The 25,933-nt window shown below is 36.8% G+C and overlaps 1 protein-coding gene across 4 annotated transcripts in view; it reads left to right on the top strand.

The window, feature by feature from the left end:
- The window catches only part of HnRNP-K (Heterogeneous nuclear ribonucleoprotein K), a 157,499-nt gene extending 132,068 nt beyond the window's left edge, over nt 1–25,431 (top strand). For all 4 annotated transcript variants that reach the window (XM_067773506.1, XM_067773507.1, XM_067773508.1 and 1 more), the window contains 4 exons: nt 15,498–15,629; nt 15,699–16,427; nt 17,948–18,117; nt 24,470–25,431. In XM_067773506.1, coding sequence (XP_067629607.1) covers nt 15,498–15,629; nt 15,699–16,427; nt 17,948–18,117; nt 24,470–24,503 — 1,065 coding nt within the window. In that variant the 3' untranslated portion in view covers nt 24,504–25,431. The remainder of the gene's footprint in view (nt 1–15,497; nt 15,630–15,698; nt 16,428–17,947; nt 18,118–24,469) is intronic.
- The last annotated feature ends 502 nt before the right edge of the window (nt 25,432–25,933 follow it).

Below are 25,933 nucleotides of genomic sequence, written 5' to 3'. Positions count from 1 at the left end.
GTAAATAGTTTTTAATTTTTAAGTATTTAGTTAAATTTTAAGGGTTTAAATATAGATAATAAAGTTTTTAATATTTGTATTTACGTAGATAATTTATTTATATTTGTATCTTTGTTCATAGTTTATATCTATGTATACTAAATTTTTAAATTTGGATGTTTGTTTTATTATAATAACTTCTTTAGTTCACTTCATATAAATATTTAAAGATATTTGTGCACAATTTTAGAGAGTTATTTTAGATAAATTTCGGTTAAGAATTCACTATTTAATCTTCACTAATTCTTGTAGTTATTTTTGATTTAACTTTTCTTTGAGAATTCAGTTCACGCATTTTTGTATTGGATCGTGTGCACATTTGCCGAAACCGGTTGATAGTCTGCAATTGGTTTAGACAACTTAATATAACTTTTTTTTTTTTGGTAGCACGTCACTTACGTTGCACTTCTATTTGCGATATTGTCTTGTTCAGTAGCTCTGTGATACGTAAAGCGCCACATTCAGCATTTGATCAAATATAGATTTAAAAATTAGGTCCGTTGGTACACTACAATGTTAAATACAACATTTGGCACGAGCTATCAAGCAGTCGTAGTTGCCCAGCGGTTATGATGTGGTTGCGATCGCGTAGCGCGAGTTCGATCACCGTCAAACTATACAATTTTTTAAAGCAATTTTTTTAACTTTTATTTTTCGCTCATTTATTTTTGCATTCACAAACTTGTTATGAAATAAGAATAATTTCTCAATTAGAGAAACATATGAAAAAATGCATGTTATGTTATGCATTTTTTCTTAAAATTTTGGGCTATAATAAAAAAATTTTTGTTATAAATATTTTTTATTTATGACAAAAAAATATTAATAAAAAATAAATGGGTACCTATTGGAACAAATACTTTCCCCCTCCCATCAATGATCAAGCCCAAACCGTTCTTGAATTGAGAACGAAAACTGTTTCGCAAGTCGTTCTCGAAGCGTGAGAACGAAAAATCTTATTTTAAGCACAAATAGTACTTGAAGTTACCACAGAAGGTGCACACATCAATACCAAACTGGTCGTAAAATACGAACGGTGCGCTTGGAAGAACTGCCCATCGGTCACGAGTTAAGAAAAAACGTACTTAACAGATTTTTATCAACGAATGTTCTTAATTTTGAACTTGTTTCGTTCGTTTTAGAACGATTTTTTTCTCTTGAGTGTATATGCCAAGTTTCAAGTTTGTGTTTCAACAGGGAGTCTTATTGAAAATTGATCGCTAGGTTCTGTAATAGGCGTCTCTACTCTACTTTGGCCTTAGAAATTCGTTGAAAATTCCAAACATCTGGTTATCTAAGAATTGTTTCTCCATGTGTTTCATTGTGGCGGTGCACTAAAGTAAATGTAAGGTTCCAAGTTTTTATCTCCATGAGAAGTTACTCAAAAATCGGTAGGAAGATCGACATGTTCTAAATGGACTTTCTAAATATCTTGATCCCTGCCCCTCAAGAAAACCCTTTTATCTTAAATGTTAAAACCTATTAAAACCCGAAGCCTCGTTCAAAGTCTTAGGTCCCTCTACAGCTCTTCAATTTAACTTGGTAATATTCTCGTGTAGATATGTAGTTACATACATCCATATCCTATAGGTTAATATCGCATACATATCTCTATACTCGCATATACACACACATATGTATGAATGTCGAAATTTTATGAATGTGCAGATATGTATGTATTTCAATGCAGTGCGAGAAGCGAACGAACTGCGCATGTGTTTGCCGAACGCCGGTTCCGTTCCTTGCCTGAGATATATGTATGTATGTAAATACAACCACGGTTGCCACTTTGGTCCACTTGTACCAAAGATGGGCCTTGCCAACCCCACTTGGGCCGCTGGTCCCTTTTTTTCAATTTTGGTCTTATTTAGGCTGTAACCAAGATTTTGGTACTTTTATTTTTTACTCAGGTAAAAATATACAACACTGTCCACAAAATTTTCCACACCATCATTAACCCTTATATAATTCTCACTTTACCTTAATGGACTTTTTACGAAAAAATTTCTGTCATTAAAATGTAGCACTTCTCCTAGCAGATAGTTTGGAAAAGTGTTGGATCATGAAGCAAACCAATTTTCGTTAATTGTTGATACACGCGGCCAATCAGAAAATCTTATTTTGGTGTCTAAGACTTTTCGTGATAGATTTTTGTAACTAATTGAGCTTAAAAAAAAAAGAAATTGGACGGAGTTTGCCATTGATGCAGTCATACTTGGCGGCCACCGTGGTGTGATGGTAGCGTGCTCCGCCTACCACACCGTATGCCCTGGATTCACACCCCAGGCAAAGCAACATCAAAATTTTAGAAATAAGGTTTTTCAATTAGAAGAAAATTTTTCTAAGCGGGGTCGCCCCTCGGCGGTGTTTGGCAAGCGCTCCGGGTGTATTTCTACCATGAAAAGCTCTCAGTGAAAACTCATCTGCCTTGCAGATGCCCTTCGGAGTCGGCATAAAACATGTAGGTCCCGTCCGGCCAATTTGTAGGGAAAAGCAAGAGGGGCACGACGCAAATTGGAAGAGAAGCTCGGCCTTAGATCTCTTCAGAGGTTATCGCGCCTTACATAAATTTTTTTTTTTAAATCAAAGCAGATACTAATTTGTTTTATACTAGGTGCACTTGCCTTTCCCTAAATTTATGTTCAAGTTATGCGTGCAAGCATACCGATAGTTATTGAGAGTTTGTAAAGCAATATCGACATGCCAAACAAAAAGTGACCCTTAAAAAATTTAAAAAATAAATCCTATGTGAAGATTTTGAAAGTGCTACTTTTCGTTTGGGATTTCGATATCTAAATATTTCTCACATAGCCCAAAGCATATTAATGATTTTAAGAACTCCTAGTATATTTATTTTGTCTTGCGTACGCCTCTCACTGTGATGCGGCTACATTTTCTATCTTTTTGTCAAGATGTTAATGGAGTTTCTGCTATACAACTGTCAGAATCAATATCAGTTACAGAATATATATATGCAACAAAGAGTAAGACTTTTCAATGGTTAATCTGAGGACTGTGGCTGGATTCAACATATGTGAGTTTCGAAATGTACATTTTTCTATAAAACAAATTGTATGGAATAAAATGTACATTTCAAGAAAACTCGCACTTAAGCCACCGGTTTGTTTTTTTTTTTTTTTAAACTGGAATAGCTTATCCATCGATAATATTTTAACTTTTTCAATTATTTTTCGTGTCTTTCGCTTATGTTTGCTTTTTTATTTTTAAAAACATTTTCGAAAATAAGTTTAAAGTCTGAATCTTTGTTTTTGAAATATTTGACTAAATATTCACCGCTTTGAGTATAGCCGAGAGCATGGCGGAACGATACAAGGTGGCAGCATGGTGACAGCTATAAACATAAATAAAAATTCCATTTACTTTGTTTTTGTAAATTCGATGAACAAATGTCAAAATCGCACTACGCCGGATGTTGATGTATCAAATCAAATAAAAAAATTTATAATCAATTGTCCCATGCTGCCACCTTGTATCGTTCCGCCGGGGCCGTGAGCAAAAAGTTGATGAACGAGTTTGTAACGTCATAACGGCCGTAATATTTTTTGCCCTGTCGCTATATTGCGTAACGGTCAACTTCAACGTCTTGTTAATTTCCACATAATTATATTAACATTGCAACATTTTTGACAACGTGCTCTACCGCTATATAACAGCACCGGTTTCGAGGAAACCAAGCCTTTACCGAATCTAGGCCATAGACTGGAAAATTAAAGCTCGAGGGTGTATTGGTAAACGAAGAATAAAGAATAAAATTTGGAACTCTATTTGAAACAATTTTTTTTTTTAACTTTTAGGACTGATTTTATACCCATCTGTACTTGTACACAGGGTATTATAACTTTGATGGGTAACGGTTGGTTGTACAGGTATACCTAAAGGACTCGGGATAGATATAGACTTCCAAATATCAAAATCATCAGTATCGAAAAAAAATTTGAATGAGCCATGTCTGTCCGTCCGTTCGTCTGTCCGCCCGCCCGTTAACATGGTAACTTGAGTAAATATTGAGATATCTTCACCAAATTTGGTAAACGAGCTTATCTGGACCCAGAATAGATTGGTATTGAAAATGAGCGAAATCGGATGATAATCTCGCCCACTTTTTATATATATAACATTTTGAAAAACACAAAAAACCGGATTAGTAAATAATACACCTAGAATGTTGAGATTTTACGTGTGGACCGATATTGAGACTCTTGATAAAAAATTGCAAAAATTGTTTAAAATGGGCGTGGCGCCGCCCACTTGTGATAAAATCAATTTTACAAATATCATAAATCAAAAATCGTTAAACCTATCGTAACAAAATTCGGCGGTTGCCTGTACTATAAGGAATGCTTTGAAGAAAAATTAACGAAATCGGTTAAGGACCACGCCCACTTTTATATAAAAGATTTTTAAGTGTCGTGGACGAATAAAATAAGCTATATCTTTGCAATAAATAGGAAAAACTTCAAATTTTAAAAAATGGTGGCACCGCCCCTTTTATGACTAAGCAATTTTCTATGTTTCGGCAGCCCAAACTCGAAGAAAAATTAGTTCAGAATAGAACCATAAGTATATGTATTGTTGCGCAGCCTTGTAACACTATCAAAGAGTATATATTTGTTAAGAGGCGTCACTCGATACTTTGTTGTTGCCAAAGCAACCCTGTCATATCGAATGTGATTCTCAAGGAAGTTTTGTTTAGTTTTTTTTAATTGAATACTATATATTTATGCGGTAAAGTGACTTTGCATAATTACGATTTTTGGAAAGAGAATTAATTAATTAATTTAATACAATCAATAAAATAAACACAAATACCACACGAAAATGTATAGAAGGCGTTTTTATAAATACATCTGACAAAAAAAACCAACGACTACCTTGAGAAAACATCGAGTAATTTGTTTTGGCAACAACAAAAGTATCGAGTGACGCCTCTTGACAAATATATACTCTTTCACACTATTAAGCACATAAAACAAACAACAACAGCATTTCAAGTGTACAGCTGGGTATGTAAGACTTTCTTACTTGTTTTATTATAAAATTGATACCACCGAGCTCTGGAGAAATTTAGTGTTTTATGTAAATAACACTGAACTAGATTAGATTGTGACATGAGTTTTTCGTTAAAACATACATTTATATAAGGCTTTTTATTAAAATGAACATGTGTGTAACATTGTACTTTACCACAACCTGAAATTAAAGATTTTACAAGGAATTTGACACTTCTGTGAATTGCCGAATTGTTTGTAAACCAATTAAAGAATACAAAATTTTGGTCCATTTCTTTAAGATTTGGACCTTTTTTTGATGAATTTTGGTCCCCAATGAAAACATGGTGTGGCAACCGAGAATACAACTAAATAAATAAATATATTACCAAACTGTGTCCTTTTCATCCTGATGCATGCATGAAATCATCATAGAGAACAGAGAATCCATCTCAAAATTTATAAGTATCTGTGCCAATTATATGTATCTGTATACAGAAATGGACACAATGCACAAAATTTTAGCGAATGGGTCCCTCTAAAAATCGAGTACACCATACAGCATGTATGATCAACGGAGTTAATGTTGGATCAATTTACCTAAGACAGGACCACGTACTGCTATGGTCGTATAACTCGTCACGTAAAAACATAGGCTCATATTACGTTTTACGATCCGTGGTCGAAACGCATTTTTTAAATCCAAATAGCTCCGAAATGGTGGATCAGATTAATGCGTATGTGTACTAGTGACAAATAGTACTCGTTGAATCCATAACTTATTATATAATTTTCATAAATAGGGTAACAGTTGTATATAGTTACCGTTTGAGTGAAAATGGTTTTCAGTCACTGATCGTAATACGTAATACGGGCCATGGTTTTCGGATTATAAGATACGTGATTGAACTACTTGTTTCGTATTCGGCATGATGATGTAATGAACGACAAATTTAATGTAATCGATGAATAGATTATTTCTCGGTATTTTTACAACCAAGTGGACTTTTTGTATCTATTATGACTAAAATATGTTCCAACGCACTTTTGGTCCTTAGAAGAGCAATTAATTCAATATAAATCGTTATTTGTTTGCTCTCGTAACGACTGACGTATTACGTAATTTTCTTTCGTATCGCATTCTACCCGTGAACGTGTGTTACGATTCGGTCTCTCGATTTATTTCGGAGTATCCTTGGAATACGTACGAAAGAGTACTTAAGACATTAATCCTCGTATAGTCCATGAGGGATTTGCTCTATCTATAAATATGTTAAAAAAGAAAATATATCTTAATAAATTTTATCTTTTATTTAATCCAATCTTAAAAACAAAATAACATGAAATGGCTCAGTACATTCAGTAAAGACATGTTAATATTGTTTTTATTGTTGTTGTTGTTGTAAGGGCAAAAACGCTACGAATGTTTAGGAAAGTGTCACAAATATGGACAAACCTTGGTATGATGTACAAGTTCTCAGGAACGATCTTACCTCCCGAAGACAAGCTTGCGCTACTGTGGAAACCTTAAGTGCACGATGCCCAACTATTTCTGCAGCACAGGAATTCATGTTGGCTTACATTTATATTACTTCGTAATTGTACATTCCTGACTTCGCAAACATTCCCACCATATTTTAACATTACCAAATTGTTTATTAGCCGTGTTTTTTTACACGCGTAAACGTTTACGTTTGCGGCTAAAAAAACGCGTATCCTCGCTTAGATAATGCTTAGGAGACCCATCTAGCGGCAGTGGTTAAATAACTAGCTACAGAACAGGGTGTACCTAAAATCGGAGACACAAACCTCTCGTGGTCATAATGTATAACATAAAGCTGAGTCTGTTGCGATGAATAGTGGATACACACTATTTTTAGAGGTGAAACATAGAATTAGTGTAGAGGTGAAACAGACACATATTTCAGTTACATCTGAGTATAATGCATATTTAAATTTAGTAGTACAAATTTTATGCGCAGCAATTTCAGAGGTGTATTTAAAGCTTGACGCTTAGCAGTCTATATAAAGTTTAAGCGTAAAAGTATATAGATGTAAAAAAAAAACACGGCTAATATCATTTCGGCAATTCACAAGTATCCTATTCGCCGTATGTGGTATGTACTAATCAAATTTTATATTGGAAACTAATGAAAACAACTGAAATCTAAAAATTATACATGGAAACGACACCTATGTATGTGAATTGCCAATTGTTTGCGTTGCAAAAGTTGAAATATTGAAAAAACAAAAAAAAAAAATATATATGCCGGAAAACGCTGAGTTGTTCAGCTATGCCGAGAAAATACAGTTGTTTGGTTCAGAAATATCGATATTGATATTCTCTGGAAATACTAACATCGCGCATTAACTCAATTTCGAAAAAAGTGTCTTTCGGTTATGCCGAGAAGCCATAGATTTGCATGTATATTGCTCCTAAGGTTAGCTAATGTAAATAATATGAGGAACCTGTAATTTATGTCCCAATTTTGGTTACGGAAAAAGAGCGAAAATTTACTTTTATTTGACCTTTTACAAAATAACTAAATAAAATTAAGCAAAACAAAAAAGGAAGAAAGACAACAATAAAATAAATTTATACAATAAAAATAAAATATACAAAAAAATGTCTGCTTGGAGAGGAAGAAACAAAAATGCGAAAATTGCTTTGGTAAAAAATTCACAAAAATAATGGAAAATGTTCAAAGATTTCCAACTGTCAGACTAAAATAATTTGAAATAAAAAACTGCATTGTCAAAAAATTTTCTAAAAGTCTACAAAAAGTTTGAAATTTTTAAGATGTTAAAAAACAACTGATACAATTTTCAAACCAGTTTTGTTGATATTTTTTTGCTCGCAGGTATTGCTATTGCAAGAAAGTGCATATGTAGTATGTGGTATTGGTAGTATATGGTTTGTGAGCCAACGAACGTATGTTGATATATGTACATAGATATGTATAGACAGGACTATGTATACGTGTGTTTGTTTATCATGCGACGGATTCTTCCCGTCCTTCGGTACTGGTTTGGTAATTTCTTTGTTTTTATTTTCTCCCTTATGAGTTGCGTGCGCGTTATTATTAAGAGCCAACATTTAGTTTTACCCATTGTTAATGTTGCTGACACAGCATTATGGAATTTATAAATTCAGTCCAACTAGTTCTTTATTACGATTGGTCGTGGCAACATCTTTCGTCGGCATTTTGATAAACACGTATCATCGTCCGAACCTTTCTGTATATCTGCTTGTAACGAATTATTTTCCAATGCATTTCATCTACACATGCATATTAACGTGAAAGTGTTTTTACATTTTAAATGATTCGCAAGAACGAGTAAACATAGTATATACATTATTTTAATTAACACAAAGCGAACAAAAAAAGCTTATAATAATGGCAACGAAAGGTTTGTTTAATTAATGGGGTTTTATAAAATAGCTCACCGGTGGAAAATATCTACTTAGTACATACATATATGAGCCGCTCAGTGGTCAATACATGTCATCGAGTTCTTCAGTTGTATTCATTTGAGTAACATTTCTATGCTCTGAGATTGACTTAAAAAGTCCTTTTCTTCTAAACATCCAAAATTAATTTTTGTTAAGTACGCCCGCGTTGAAATTTTAGATTTTTCAAATCAACTACAAACTTGAAAAAATCACTTTCACTTCTGAGCTTTTTTAAGCCTTTTATAGCAATTTTTGATCAACATTTTTGCTTTTTTAAGTTCAAAATTGAGTAGGCCGAGTCGGATCCTGCAAAACGCACCTTACTTCCAAGTAGTTTTTCAATGATTAACTGCCATTTTTTTATTTAAAGATAAATATTCACATGAAATCGCTATTTCACTTATCGAGATAAATAAGATGGAAATGTTCTGTTTTCCAAGTGTCCTTACCTTGTTTCTCATTTTAATATATTATGTATAAAAGTTATTTAAGTTATTGTTACTGATTGAAATTCATTTGTGCACCGTACTTTTCTACCCAAATGGGGCCGCTATAACCATTGGGATATTCTCAAATGGTGCAGCTGAATTGTACAACTTAATCTCTCAACTTCTCTTGGATTTGGCACCCTTTTGTTTTGATGCACACATCGCAATTGGTTATTTTCTCTGTGACCAACTGATGGCAAAAAACTCAATAGAATAATATCTGCTTTATTTTGCTTTCGATGCCCATTCGAATTAAAGATGATCTTCAGTTGGTCCGTTTTGTAACTTATAGCGATCCTCACTCTCGTAAATACGACGTAAGCAAACCAAATATAAACTGTTCAACTATGCTCAACAGGGCACCCTGGTGACATCTCCTCTACCTTGTTGCTCATTTTGTTCGAGCTCCTCTGCATCGTACATGTCACATCAGAATTTTTGACCTCGACTAAACTTTTAACGAAAAAAAACATGTAAATTTTTTTTGTGTAGGGTGTAGAGGTTTACGCCGATCACTTTATCGACAGCGGCGGCGGAGGCGGCGTACGCCGGTGTCTTAATTCAAAACGCTTGATTTTTCTATTTAAAAAAATAATATTTAGGAAAGGTTTTGTTTATATGTATTTAAGGAAATCAACGTTTTGGCCATTTTGGAAAGATCCGGGGTTTTGCCTCAAAATCTCGCAGATCGTTCAAAATTTTTCAGGAGTAGCTCCTTGGAACCTTAAGAGCTACAATTCCCGATGTGCGAACAGTAGCAATCCTGACCACCAGTCGCTACCACGCCTCCTAACCATCACACCATATGCCAGCACAGAAGTTATAGGACTGCGACTTCGAACTCAATGTACCTTCGTTGACGTCACTTTCCCAGAAGCTCTAGGTGTTAGGTGTAGCTCCGAAGACTTTCTAACGGATGCTTTGTCGCGCTATGCTGCTGAGCTACACTAGAGAAACACCTTGAAACGTTAGGGAGTGACTATTCGGCCAAGGATGCCGCCCTAGAAATCATAAGCAGTCTAAGTGGATGTCATTGCGTAACTCATTAGTGAAAAGCGTATAATCCTCGGCGCATTTACATAATTAAAATTTTACAAGGACCCTGGATAAAATTTTTAAAATGTAGACCAAAGTATGCAGACGTTTGTCTTCACAAAATTGATTTCAATAGTCTTCCTTAAATCAAAACGATATTTTAGCATGAAGGTCGATCGATTTTAAGTTGAAAGATGTTATCTGCTGTTTTCGGCTTTATGATATAAGAGCTCATTATGGAAGACCGCGTAGCTTCAGTTTGCAGACTAGTTCGACTGTCCACTACGTTCGGGTAGTAGCACACACGGTCATTAGTGCGACTGTCTTGGGAAGGCTTTTGAGTGTTCTTGCGAAGGACAAAGCCTCACCTGGTAAATATACATACATATGTACCCACGTTTTCACATTTGTAAAAGGAGCCGTAACGTGTAGGTGATATTTAAACTTGGTTGATAGGCTATAATCAATGTGATTCACTCCAAGGGACTAGTGTTGGATAGGGCCGCCAACTTTAGGAAATGTCAAACCGGGAGACTTGGGTGTTGAAGGATGAAGTATGAAATTCAAATTTAATTCAGACGCTATTGTATAGTTTGGCAAATAAACAACAGATGTTTGAATGTAATCACAAGTGATTTTTCAAACCCTTCTCATACGTAAATATCCTCAACTTAAGTATGAGGTAAGAATCATTTCAAAGGAGTGTTTATGGCCCTAGAACTTACTAAGGATTTTGCATCACTGATTTCGCTTATTTCTTCAGCCAATAGCAATATAAATTTTTTTTAAAAATCGGCACCTTTTTTTGGGTAATTTGCTTTTTTTAACAACTTGAGGACAATTTGAAAACATGTTCGCCTTGGGTAATTTTATTTGAATTCATTGTTCATTATTAATTTAAAAAAAAAAATATGCAAAGTGAGCATATAAATTTATTACATATATAAATTTTTTTTAGTGCTTTGTTGTAATTACTTGGTTAATTGGGTAATGAAAAGTCCGTGTTAAGCTGACATCGAAAGCGCCTGTTTTTTTTTTTTAAAAAACTTTTGAACAGTTAGAAAGAGAGCTAATTTTCGTAATTAGTTTCTTATAACTGGCAGTGATGCGCATCTGTTGATGCCACTTTCGACCATATGCAACCAATTTTCGACATGAACTATAAATGGCATAAATGGTCTTAAACGAGTAGAAAATATAGTAACGTGCCGGACGCCGTATATCTCTAGTAGGGTCTAGTTTCTACAACAATGAATGAATGAATGTTAATTTTCACCTCAAGTAGATAAAACCGTAAATATCTCTAACGTTTGATACGTTAGGTTAGGTTGAATTGGATGGCCATGGGGAACTCACATAGACTGAATGGGTCCGTAGTGTTACGAGAAGTTTGCTTAACGATCAAACTGAAAAGCCAGGACCTATGTTATAAAATAACTCCGTCCTCTTGGCAAACACTAGAAGCTTTCTAGGACCTATCATGAGTCTACAGTCCTAACTTTTTTATTATAGGAGTAACTTTGTTAGTCTAAGGTTCTAAGACATACACATGATCTCCGACACTTTGCGGCCCTGCGCTTGGATCCACACCTTCCCGCTTGGTCGATCATATGCACCTCTAAATCTTCTCTTAATCTCGCCAAATCTAATTGGGACGTCTACGGAAAAAGATTCGAGGGATGCGCCCTTTTTAGCTAGTTCATCCGCTTTTTCATTCCCATATATTCCCTTATGCCAATATATATATGTGCATGCTTCTCCCTGTCCCGATTCTTTCCAGGGATTGCTTACACTTTTAGATGCTGTGCCATGCGAGATTATTGCCTTAATTGCAATTACAGTGCAGCTTGTAGGATCTGTTTATTTCCGGATCAGTATACCCTTTTCCTTCCAATATTTTGGAACCATCGGTGTACACGTGTATCGCCTCGTGCGCCATTTGGGCACCCTTGCGCGTTAACCATCCACCTCTATTGTGGCTCTAAGAGCCTCTTCGAAGCGCAGATATGGAATCGGGTAGACTGTTCACACTCTAATTGATCACGCTATACTTATATGGTCGTATGGTCTCCGCTCAAGCTGCCCGAGGCACTGAGCCTCGTTGCAGTTGTTAACGCTATGTTCTTTGCTGTGCAGAATGGCATACAGTGCAGCCGTCGGGCATGTTTTCAGGGCTTCCGTAATGCTAAGCATTGATACTATGTAAACCCCAATACATTTTTTGAGGTAGGTTCTTTTTGGTGTGACATAATACCTAATGAGAGAGAGAGAGAGTGCGATAAACCCCACACACACCCCAACATTCCTTTACATGCATAATTGACGTCGAGGCCTTTTTCACTCTCTCTTCCACGATAACTTACTTGTCTAGAATTACTCCTAGATATTTTGTGCAAGGTTTCTACTGCGGGTCAACCGTCCTAGCTTACTTTATTGGCGCTTAACCGTCTAAACTGTTCTGGCCGTCCACCAAGGCGCGCCAGTCGCTCCTTCGCTCCGCCAACGGGCGCCAATTGGTCACACCAAGGGAGTTTAAATCGTTTTCCACCTGGTCCTTCCAACGGAGTGGGGGCCGCCCACCACTTCTGCTTCCATAGGCGGGTTCCGATAGAAACACTTTCTTGACCGTAGCATCATCTTTCATTCGTATAACATGGCCCAGCCAGCGCAGCCGCTGCGTTTTAATTCGCTGGACTATGTGGATGTCTGCGTATAGCTCGTACAGCTCATCATTAAATCTTCTTCGGTACTCGCCATCGCAAACGCGTAGAGCTCCATAAATCTTTCGAAGAACTTTTCTCTCGAACACTCCCAAAGTCGCTTCATCTGCTGTTGTCATGGTCCATGCTTCTACCCCATATAGCAGGACGGGTTCGATAAGTGACTTGTAGAGTATGATTTTCGTTCGCCGAGAGAGGACTTTCTTTTCAATTGCCTACTTAGTCCAAAGCAGCATTTATTGGCAAGAGTGATTCTTCGCTGGATTTCAGTGCTGATGTTGTTGCTGGTGTTTATGCTGGTTCCCAAATAAACGAAGTCTTTTACTATTTCGAAATTATGTCATGCCAACAGTAGCGTGGTTGCCAAGGCGCGTATGCGCTGACTCTTTGCTCGATGACAGCAGGTACTTCGTTTTGTCCTCATTTACCATAAAACCCATCAAACATTAACAGCGTCCGATCCATAAAAGAGCTAATTTTTGGAAGGCACTTTCCAATTATGACAATTCCAACGTCATCTGCCTTGGCCGTAAGTTTGAAGAGTCCGTCATCGAACCGTCTGAGCAGTTGGTTGATGATCAGCGTCCACGGCAGAGGTGATAACACTCCGCCCTGCGACGTGCCCAGCGGGTTAGGGGGTCAGAATATTCCCGCGGTAGGTATGCCCGTCGTAAGAGGCGACTAAAATACCAGATTCAAGGGGCTGTGTAGCACAACCCTTCAGGTTACCAGCGCAATATATGGCTTCTCCAAACCCAATTGTCAACCTCACCTATCTGCGGCGAATCCTGTTTCACTAACAGACGAGGCTCTGGCGACCCCAAGCTCCTCATGGAACTTGGAGGTGGGGAGGGAGGGGATGGCCTGAAGGTTTAATGTGGCCACATAAATCGTTCCCGAAATGGTCGGGCTAGCACCATTACATCGATAACACTCCCCAAAGCCTTCGGCGAGCAACCTTATCGCTACAACAACAACGTGCCCTGTCCTGTCCTCCAATTGCGTGTCCTCATGCAATCCCCATTGTGAAGTAATATTCCTGCAATTTAGCATGCAGCCGATCTATCGTGTTATGGCTGGATTTACTTCAATGTAAAGACCGTTTAGAGACATTTAAAAAGCTCCTGGGCTTTCTCTAAGTTTATTACCACCATATGAAGTGCAGTGACTACCGACTTGCCTTTGGTGTAAGCATGTTTGAATGTTTTTTTATAAACTGATTCATTTCCTAAGACTATGACTCAACTTTTAAGAGCTTTGTTATAGCGTTTTTTTTTTGTACTTTTTATACGCACAGAGATAGTGGTTTATTCAATAAATTGACGATAGATACGTTTATGATTTTTGTTTAGCATTCCGGGAAATTTGTTAAACTTTAAAATAAATATGGAGGAATGAGATCAAATCCAAAAATAGATTATTAATAGATAATGTCGATTTACAATTCTAAATTCCAACTGACTATTCAAAATCCATTCTGAAATGGTGCAGAAGACATCATTAATCTTAACTGATTATCGCAAATCAATTAATATTTGCTGTTTATATGTACCGCTGTACAATTTGCATAAAACCAACAAACTATTTGAGTGTTAGTTTCCGTCATCCAGAAAACGAAAATGCCAGTCACTAAACCGAAATGATGTCTTCCGTCATCTATAAATTGAAATAGCTACTTTCCGCTGGGCACTAAAACTCCAGTTTTTGTATAGCGTATCGTCGTCTTATTCAATTGATATATCGCACACCGTTTTCTAAACATTGCGATTTTTTGAGTTGATTGCTGTTTTTGATCTAGGTATAGGATTCATGCTAAAAACTGCGACTGATGAGCGGCTGCAAATGTAAAGTGACTGTTCAGTTCTGCCGCTTCCATCTAAGCTGCTGCTGCTGTGTCAGTCCCTCCACTAATTGATACCCGATTTGAAAATTTGCCTCAGTGTCAGAATTGGTGATTATTGGTGATTCCCCGGGAGGGCTAACAATAATATTACGCAGTCTTCAAACTAAGCGACCCAGGCTCGGGAAGCATTTACTTATAGGGGCAAACGCTAACAACGAGCTGTCCGTCCCACCTAAACAAAAATGGCTGCATGTACCGTCTTTTTCGCGTAAAGTCTCTTAGGATATCTTAAACTATGTGGCTAAACGTGCTGACATAATGAATCCAAAGGTGGTAGGTAGCCCGAATCATTTAAGTATCTACTTACAAAAATTTTCCGGTATGCGCACTAAATCTTACTCTCCAAAACGAATTCATATATGCATATAGATTATGTTTGTCCCAACTAACGCGTGGCTCATCCTGAATTTCTGGATGGCGAATCGTTTGATTCTAATATATGTAATGTATACCAAGAGGATCGTGATTTTTTTAAGACTGCTTTCTCCAGAGGTGGTGGTTCTGAAAAATGCAAATATTACTGCTGATATGTACATTTTTTATAATCTCCTAAGTGTTAGTCTTTCCCAGATAAAAAGACTCAACAATCAGATATCGAGAACACTTGACACATCTACTTTGAGTGTCTAGATGTTTGCTCACCATTTGGTTCTGCCCCATTACTAAGAAGAAAACGTTAAAATTGTTGCAAAGAATTGAATCCCCACAAGATTTTTGTATACTTAAACTCTGATAATGATTCACTAAAATAAGAAATAACATTATTATTCTGAATATGTATAAACTTAATTAATCATAAATAGGAATAATTTGATATATATATTTTTAATTTCAAAAATTTTTTTGCAGAAAATTGGTTGCCGAATTTTGAAAGTTTTCTCAAATGTTGCTCCGCAAAGTACAGATCGGGTTGTGCAAATGATTGGCAAGCAATCCCAGGTGATTGATGCTATACGCGAAGTGGTCACATTAACACGAGAAGTAAGTTTAATTAAGCCAGTACTGGAATGTTTGCATATGTTTAATTAATATTTGTAAAATTATTTTCAGACACCTATTAAGGGACCAGTCCATAATTATGACCCCAACAATTTCGATCGTATGTACGCCGATGAATATGGCGGCTATGGCTCCGGTGGTGGTGGTGGCGGCGGTGGCGGCAACAATCGTCAATCGCGTGGCGGACGTGGTGGCGGCGGTGGTGGTGGCAATTTTGGCAACGATCGCGGAGGGCGTAATGATCGTAGTCGCAGTGGTGGTCGGCGTGAAAATCCCTTTATAAACCCATGGGCGAACGACGATGGCTTTGGCGGAAATAATGGTGGAGGTGGTGGTGGTTTTGGTGGTGGCAACTTTGGTGGCGGAGGTTTTGGTGGCGGTAATTTTGGCGGCAATGGCGGCGGATTCGGTGGAAATAATGGGCCATCTGGAAATTTCGGTAACAACGCTGGCTTTGGTGGTGGACTCGGTGGTGGTCTTGGCAACCAAGGTAGCGGCGGCGGTTTTGGTGGCAACTTAGGTGGCGGTTTCGGTGGAAATCAGATGAATAATGGTGGTGGCGGTGGTTTTGGTGGAGGCGGCATGAATCAAGGCGGTGGCTTTGGTGGACCAAATAATAACAACAGTATGGGATCTGGCGGTATGGGAGGAGGTATGGGAGGCGGCGGTGGTGGTTTCGGACCAGGACCCACCAATAATGGGCCAAATGCTGGTAATTCCGGAAATCTTCCCACTGGCCATGATCCTAAAAACAGTACGCAAGTAACCATTCCGAAAGATGTAAGTAAAATTCATATCTAAATAGCAGCTCAGTGTGTATTTACGCACAGCATATGCGAACGCACAGAATTATTATGTGGCTTTTCTGAGTTGAAACTTCAATAATATTTGGAATGTATAAATAATTCAGAAAAATTACATTTAATTTTGAGAGAAGTTGCAAATTTCTGCTGGACGAATTTTTGCAAGCAGAAATTTGCTATCAGCAAAGTAAGTCAATACATATTTCAGTCAGTCTTCAATCAATTTAATTGAATACGTAAAAAGTCAGAATAAGGATAATCTGTAAACACGTAAATTAACTATCTACATATGAATGCGCACTAAACTGGACCGGGTCCCTGTACGAACTAAACAATTCTAAAAAACCAAACGAAATTTAGATACGAAATGGACACAGCATTTAGAAACGTTCGATGAAAATGGAAGTGACGACACAGTTCGCCAACGGTTTTGTTGGTTTCCCTATTTTCAAAAGTTTTGCTTTCATCAGAGCCCAATATCGCTAAATTGGCCGCAACTCAGACACGAGTGGATTTAAGTTTTCCCTAACATAATTCACATTGTTATCTTCGTGCCACTAGGGACCCCCAGCGGGTTAGGGGGTCTAGAATATACCCGCGGTAGGTATGCCTGTAGCAAAGGACCATCAACATCGATAACACTCCCCAACGCCCTCGTGGAGTGTCCTTATCGCTACAACAACAACAACAGCCACTTTCGGGTGACACGTGCGTAATGTGCTAGAGCCAAGCCCGGCCAAAATATACATATTTGTTGGATCATTGTGACGGGGTAGGACTGCCAAACGACGTTTTTGAAGACACTCACGTAAATTCTGCATTATTGTTGTTGTTTTGCTAATGATAAAGACACTCCCCAAAGGTTTTGGGTAGTGTTATCGATGTTGATAGTCCTTAGATCGGGTACTTTCCGGTAACAAGCACTATTAAGGTACTAGTCCGACCATCTCGGGAACGATTTATATGACCACATTAAACCCTTCTGCCAAACTTTTTTATCTGGATGGCTTTTTCCGAATTAGGAATGTCCTTTTCAGATTGCAAGCAACAGAACTGGGTACCTGGAAACGTTCTCAGGTCCATTTTCAAATACGTTTGATCGACCATAATCACACACAAATTTTTGTTTGCCACTTTGGTCTCATAGAGCTTACGTACAAGGGAAATGCTTTTTGACGTCTGTTTTTGACTTGGTTTTTTCTCTTTGTATGTTTACAATTTCTCTGTTCGATTCGTGTGCCTTGCACATATTGGGTTTCGACTATTTAAGCAACATCACGTGTTGACATGGATCGGGTTTACCTAATTCGGGATAGAATATCCTTTTCCAACTGGCCGTCTGCTGATTCCTCAGGCGACCACTTCTTGGCTTGTCCTTCACGAATAAATAGATATATATAAACAGTCAACATTAAATTACCGATATGCAATTAAAAAATAAACCACTGGCATTTAAAAAATTTCGTTTTTAATTTCACTGTTTTTATGCATTTACAGTTGGCTGGTGCTATAATAGGCAAAGGAGGCGGCCGTATTCGACGCATACGTAATGAATCTGGTGCATACATAACCATCGATGAGCCATTGCCCGGATCAACTGACCGTATTATAACCATATCTGGCAACCCCAAACAAATCCAAATGGCCCAGTATCTTTTACAACAGAGGTTGGTATCGCCATCTTAAAAGTATGAATATATTCCTAATACACACGAATTAACCATCCCATATACCCAAGCTCATATTAACGAAAAACATTTTATTTCAATACTAATCAATCTACTGATTTTTATAATGAACTTACTAATTAATAACAACCATAAATACATGTGTACTAAAGTGGGTGGTGATTTTGGTTACATAATAGGATGTGTGTTTTACGATAAAATGAAAAATATTTGAAATAATCGTTTTAGATCGCCTGCGTATTTAAATTTGTTGCTCAACTAATAACTGTCGAGATACATTTTGTATGGAAGACTAGTGATTTTGTTGTTTTGTTTAACAAGTAACAATAAATCCCTTGTCTTCTTACGAAGTGTATTAATGCCTCCATTCCAACATACGTACATGCATAAATTTGTTTATATGTTCATTATATTTAATTCTTATCTAATGCAATTCGTTTTCAGTGGGCTTTAGTGTTTGCGATTATATATTATACATAAATATGTGACTAATAACTAAACTTCTAACATTATAAAATTATAATTTAAAAAAAGATTGTACAATCTCCTTAATATGTATGTACCAGGGAATATTGACACATATCGACTATTTATTTTTTATATGGTCGCCCTGTGCTAAAATAAAAATGTTAGGAAACTAAGCTTTAAAAGTTTACTATTTTTTATAATTGACGTTACATAGATTGTAAGAAGGTATGTTTTCCTATTAAACTTATTTTCCAGGATTTTGAGAAAAAAAAAACACGTCCATTTTTCTGAGGGCGGCGATGATATATCTCTTATATAAATTTTTTTATGTACGCATTTAAAAATCTGCCAAAATATTCATTGTTTCGTGATAAAATTTTGTCTACTTACTGCTTGCACTTGGAAGAAAGTTAAAAAAAAAAAAAAATAAATGTAAGGCGCGATAACCTCCGAAGAGATCTAAGGCCGAACTTCTCTTCCAATTTGCGTCGTGCTCCTCTTGATTTTCCCTACAAATAGGCCGGACGGGACCTACATGTTTTATGCCGACACCGAACGGCATCTGCAAGGTAGATGAGTTTTCACTGAGAGCTTTTCATGGCAGAAATACACCCGGAGCGCTTGCCAAACACTGCCGAGGGGCGACCCCGCTTAGAAAAATTTTCTTCTAATTTAAAAATCTTATTTCTAAAATTTTGATGTTGCTTTGGAAGAAAGTTATGGGCATAATAAATGTAATAATTGATACCCCATATTTTGTAAAACATTCGAATCTCATCAGTAACGAATCATAATTTGCTGGATAGTTGGCGTATAGGTATCTTATTTTCATGACTTTCTTATAGGACAACCCTTTTTCCGTGAACTATTAAAATAATGTTATTAGTATGTAGCGCGATTGAAATATGGTACATTGGTAATTGTTGTTGTAGCGATAAAGACACTCCGCGAAAACTTTTGGGAGTGTTATTGTTGTTGATAGTCCTTTGCCGGATACGGATTCGGTACGTTGCGGTAAAAAGCACCATTAGGGTACAAGAGCGATTATAACGATAAAATGTGACCACGTCGAATCTTCCAGGCCACCACCCCTTGTTGTCGCCAGAGCCTCGCCTGCTAAAGAAACAGAATTCGCCACGGGTAGATGAAGTTGTAAATTGGGTTTGAGATGCTATAAATTGCGCTGACAACACCTGAAACATTTGCGGTACATAATCCCTTGAATCTCGGTACATTGGTACCGATGTTGATGGTTCTTTGACGGATGCAGATCCGGTACGTTCTGATAACAAGCTCTGCTAAGGTACTAGCCCAACCATCTCGGGAACGATTAACATGACCACATGAAACCTTCAAGGCCATACCACCCTCCCACCCCCTAGATCCATTAAGAACCTGTGGTCGCCAGAGCCTCGGCTGTTAAAGAAACAGGATTTGTCACGGGTAGGTGAGGTTGATAAATTTGGTATTTTAGTCGCCTCTTACGACAGGCACACCTTCGGTATATTCTAACCTGCTGGGGTGTTACAGGGTGGTATCCTATCCCTCCTTATGTCTTATTTCTTCATATCAAAGCTACCTTTCCCACGAGAAAGAGTTACTATCATTTCCTAAACGGACGACTGCACGATGCCAACAGGGTCTGGCCCTTTATGACGAATTAGTTTCTAGAATAAATAACTATATTCCCAGTCTTTCTCGTGTTCTTCACCTTGTGCTTCCTGGTACTATCACCGGCCCCTCTGTTTACGACGTAGAAGTAATGACGCAAATATTGAACGTTCACGTCGATGGTGTCACGCTACTGACGTCAGTCACCCAAAGATCTTAGGGGTAATGCTCCATAATACTATGACCTTCAAGGCGCATGCCACCGAAATTGTATCTGAGTACAAAGAGCTCAACACCAAAGAGCACAACGAAATGCTAAACTGTCACAGACCTTGACATCCTAGCAAGGGTTAAGGGAACATCTCTGTAAGCACTATGACGAGATCCGGAACCTGTCAACACAGACGTTTGATCCAGACAAGCATAAGGAGGCCTTAAGCAAAATCCACAAAGAATCGGTAAACGCTTTTGTCAGTACGCGCCCGTTGAACCCTGCTATTAATAAACAATATCCTACTCTTACAGAAGAAGAAAGCACACTACCTAGGGAGACACGAGTCACCCTGACGCAACTTCGTTCCAGATACTGTAACAGGTTAAACTCTTATTTGTCCAAAATCAACCCCGACACGTAATATATGAAGGGCTTAGAACCAAAAGGATCTAAGTAACATCGACGTTGAATTGAGATAATTAAGGTTAAAGTAAATTACTCATTGTAAATTCTGGGTAAATGCGTTTGAAATGATTCCTGTCTAAGTGAATGCAGGTTAGTCAACTAATTCAAAGGATGTTTACTGCAGATGGAAAATAACTGTAAATTTCCAAAAATTATTGCAAAAATTTCCAAAAATTATTGCAATAAAATTTCGAACGTTGATTGCTCGGCCAAAAGAACATGTCGTATTTTTTTGAGTACGCAGTCTTGTAGCCCGTTTAATATTAGTATAATAAAGTGCTAAACTTAGTTCGTAGGAAGTATCGCTGATTTTTGGCAATTTTTTTTTTTCTTACGAGGATAAGGACTTTTTTCCATATAAAAAAAATTACGTTAAAAAATTCCTATGGGGAAGAAAAAAATTGCCAAAAATTAGGGAAATTTTTTACAAAACTAAGATTAACTTACTGCCTTTAAAACTGCTTACTCAAAGGAGTTCTAAAAATCTTGAGAAAAAAGTTGAAAATTCGGCAAATTTTCGCGAATTTGACATACATTAGGCATAGTGATATTATATTAAGTATTTACAGAAAATATATAACGTACAGTTGCAGTTCAGCAAAAATTTCGCTATTTTTAACTCAGATATGCCTAAAGACTTATTAATACAAGAAATCTTAACATTTTTCTTTAATTACGATACTTGAAATAGATATTAGAGCAAATCCGGAAAGGAACATAAAAAAGGATAATTTAAATCGGTTTTATAGGCCGACCCTTTTTACAGGACACCAAAACTTTTTTGTGGCGATTTTCAGCAACAAAATCATGTAATTTTGCAAAACGTTAATCACTATCATAATATTTTATTTATAAACCATTCTATCTAGTCAAAAAAAGTAGTTCTTGTTGAAATTTGCATTTTTCATGGTGGACGATTTGGGCTGTGAATCACCGTGTGTCTAATTATCGTAATCAGATAAAAGAGTGCCGTGGGCTTCATCAAGTTCTGCATTTTCATCTTCCTTCTTAGCTTGACTTTTTTTTTGTGAATTTTTGATGTTTGGCTCATGGGGAATATTCATATAAAAATCGTGGTGGACAGGTGAAATGTACGGAAGAAGCTGGGTCAAGTTTTCCTATTTTAGGTATGGAATCTTCAACGGAGTTGGGTGTAACGGCTTAAACACATCTTCGTTTAGCAGGAAAGATGGTCTTCCGACTTTAAGCGCTGAGCATTTTTCGCTTTTGTTCACGGGAGCATCAAAATTTCTTACCAAACTATAGCAAAAATAAAAGAAGTTCTCTTTCTTGTATTGAAGCCGTACAATCTCACGCCACTTTATTGGCCCTTTTTCAGCATCCTTTTTTGGGTCAATCAATATGCTGTTTAGATAATCGAATGAAACAAAGTCAGTAACTCTTGTCCAGTCTTCTGGAACAAAACAGATAAGGAGTACTTAGCTTTTTCAATGCGGGCGAAAGAGCGGTCACAATCCATGTATGAATGCCCAATTTCAAAAAAATTTGATCTATTTTTTCCAATTTAGTAGATTGGACGGAATACATAAACAATTTAGCAATATTTTTGTTTTTGTTCTGGCCTCCGCATTGATCACTAAAACAAATCAAACGGGTGACGGTATCAGGAAGACCTTTCACATACTAAAACAAAAAAGGATACAAATAGGGACTTGTCTTTATAATGTTTTGCAAATAAAATTGTAAGTTAGAAAACCGATAAGCAAACATTTTCATTAAATAACTAAATATTTTTAGCTTTGTGTGATTAATATAACTCAAGTACTTACGGGAAATGATGTTATTTAGTTCACTCATTTCCAATCACTTTAACTTGAGCAAAAATGTCGTAAACACACAAAATATGTAAATTTGATACCACGAATTAGATGAAAATTTGTTGTAATAACAGCTGACTTTCTAAACGTCAGTTTCATCTTATTTTATTATGAACCCAAGTCTGCGGCAATGACGAGAGAGGGGAGAGGCTTCTTCACCTCTTTCAAAACAGCGAGACTTCCTACGAACTTAAGTTTAGCACTTTGTTATAATAAAATTAAACGGGCTACAAAACTGCATACTCGAAAAAGTTTTAAATGTTATTTTGGCCGAGCAATCAACGTTCGAAATTTTATTGCAACAATTTTTGGACCCAAAAGGAGGGTCTAAGTGCGTTTGGATGCAGAAAAAAATTGCCAAAAATCACCGAGACTTCCTACGAACTTAAGTTTAGCACTTTATTATACTAAAATTAAACGGGCTACAAAACTGCATACTCCAAAAAAATTTTAAATGTTATTTTGGCCGAGCAATGAACGTTCGAAATTTTATTGCAACAATTTTTGGAGCCAAAAGGGTCTAAGTGCGCTTAGATCCAGAAAAAAATTGCCAAAAATCAGCGAGACTTCCTACGAACTTAAGTTTAGCACTTTATTATACTAAAACGGGCTACAAGACTGCATACTCGAAAAAATTCTACATGTTCTTTTGGTCGAGCACTTAAATTTTATTGCTTGGAGGAGCGCACTTAGATCCGTTTGGCTCCAATCATTAATGCAATAAAATTTAGTACGTTTTTGGCCTGGCAAATATATGGCACTAAAATGTCCAAAATGACTTTGATCGCATTATCAACAAATAGACACTATATTAAATATACACATATGGGTATAACTCAATTTTAAAAAAAATGTCACTTAGATCCTTTTGGTTCTGAGCCCTTCATATGTCCTGCACACGATGTGTCCCCACATGACACCAACCATATTTTCAATTGTAATGTGGAGCCTACGCCTCTTACAGCAACTTCCCTGCTGAAACTTTATTTTCTGGAAAAAATTTTACCCTCATGTCGCACTCTTAAATTCTATCTATTAAACTAGATCAGCTAGCGTTCTTCAAAATGGCTGAAGTTGTAGGTAATTGTGGCCCTTTTCTCATCCTTTTCTCATTGAAAGGAAAATATTTTGTGAAAGGAACACACAAACTTACAAGGCAGCAGAGAAGAATGAAGCGGGTAAATGTAGAAGAACAAAGAAAGGTATAAAGGGATTCAAGGAGTCGATGGGCGCAATACAAAGCTTTATAGCTTCAAAGCTTCCGCAACCCAATTTTAAACCTCACCTACGCAAGGGGAATCCTGTTGCAAATATGAATTTATCCTACACATATTTAGCAGACGAGACTCTGGAACTACTAGGGATGGGGCGGGATGGCCTAGAAGGTTGAATGTGGTCATGTTAATCGTTCCCGTGATGGTCGGGCTAGTACCTTATGGTGCTTTGTTACCGGAACGTACCACATCTGTATCCGGCAAAGGGTAATCAACATCGATAACATTCCCCAAAACCTTTGGGGAGTGTGTTTATCGTTAATACAGCAACAACAGAAAGGTATAAAAATGATGTTAGGGATAAGAAGCGTAGATCTACTTTGTCAGCAGCAGCAACGCTGCGGTTAATAGCTAGTATGTAATAAATGATCGAAAAATGTTAATATTTCCGGTTTTAACTATGAAAGCACCTTATAATACATAAATACCATACTAATTTATATTATATATTTTTTTTTCAGTGTGCACGAGAACAATGGAAGGCGAAACTTTTAATTTGTGTCGCCAATATGGGAATGTCTGTCCAGTGTTTGACAACAGAATATATACGCAAGAATATTACATTTAAGACTTACATTACAGCTCCTTAAATTTTAAATATTTTCCACTTGATTTGATATACAAATTGAAAGACAAAATATAAGCAAAGAAACTCCATTGTACCACATATAAAACCTTCCAATTCCTTTTTATGAATATTCACCAGTAATTTGTTTAAATTTTAACAATTAACAAAAAAGTTCCACTTGGATTTATAACCACAACGTTTTGGATGTTGGACTTGTCCAAATGAGTGATGAGCTACAATGTTAATTCACATTTTTTAATACGTTTGTGTATAATTTTTAAAAAGAAGTCTCTTTTGTTTTTTCAACTATTTGCAATCCGAAATGTTACGTTTTCGGACAGCGAGCTACATGAATAAATCAGTTTTACTTTGGGCAATATTGCCCTAGTTCCAAGACCCGAAATTTACTCATAATAAATTATAAACATATTTCGTTATTAGTTCTAATAAAAGTTAAGTAATTTATATCCAAGTGGGACATAGGGCGGGCATGACAACCTGAACTTTTTGACCAATTTATGAAAAATGGCTCTATACCAAATAGTTAAAAAGCTTAATGTATTAGTTGTAAGGACTACCAAAATTGCAAGAAGGAATTTGCGTATTTTATGTAAAACTTCATTTGTGGCAAAATGTGCGAACAACAAAGAAATTATTAACAATATTGTATGCGGCCTAATTATACTGGCATAATACAAATTTACCAAACCACAACATTGTTATGGTCTGATATTTTTCGTATCGCTACTTAAATAATTTAAATAGAATTCGTATTCTATCCGCATAAAGCGAACTCTGTAAGATTTCAAAATAAAAATACATAATAAAAAAGGAATATGTAAACAAATAAAAAAATTGGTTTGTTTTAATGTTGTTGTTGCAGCAGTGCTTCGCCCCATCCAATAGGTGCGACCGATTACGAATTGTGATCAATATCCTCTAACGGGAGACCAAGGAAACTTGCTGTTTCAACAGGGGTGGACCATAATGAGAGGGTGTTAGAGGCGTTGGTTCCACAATACAGTTAAAGAGATGGTTGGTGTCATGTGGAACACATTACAAGCAGGACATATGCTTTGTATGTCGGAGTTGATTCTGGATAGGTAAGAGTTTAACCTGTTGCAGTATCAGATCGAAGTTGAGTACAGTATCAGACCGAAATTGAGTTTCCTTAGGGAGAGCGCGTTCCTCTTCTGCTAGTTTTAAGTCTTGTTCTTTGAGTGCAGGATTCACCGGGCTATTCTCGGCATATAGGTCCGACGTCTGTTTGTGGAGTTCACTGAGGATCTGCTTCTGTTTTTTAGCTTCATACGGCTGTGTTCTCAGGTGCCATATTTCCTCATAATGCTTACGGAGA

This window comes from Eurosta solidaginis, chromosome 3 (genome assembly GCF_040869045.1).
Source record: "Eurosta solidaginis isolate ZX-2024a chromosome 3, ASM4086904v1, whole genome shotgun sequence".
NCBI lineage: Eukaryota > Metazoa > Arthropoda > Insecta > Diptera > Tephritidae > Eurosta > Eurosta solidaginis.
The sequence above is the reverse complement of the archived record's forward strand: the minus strand, read 5'-3'. Positions and strand labels throughout refer to the sequence as shown.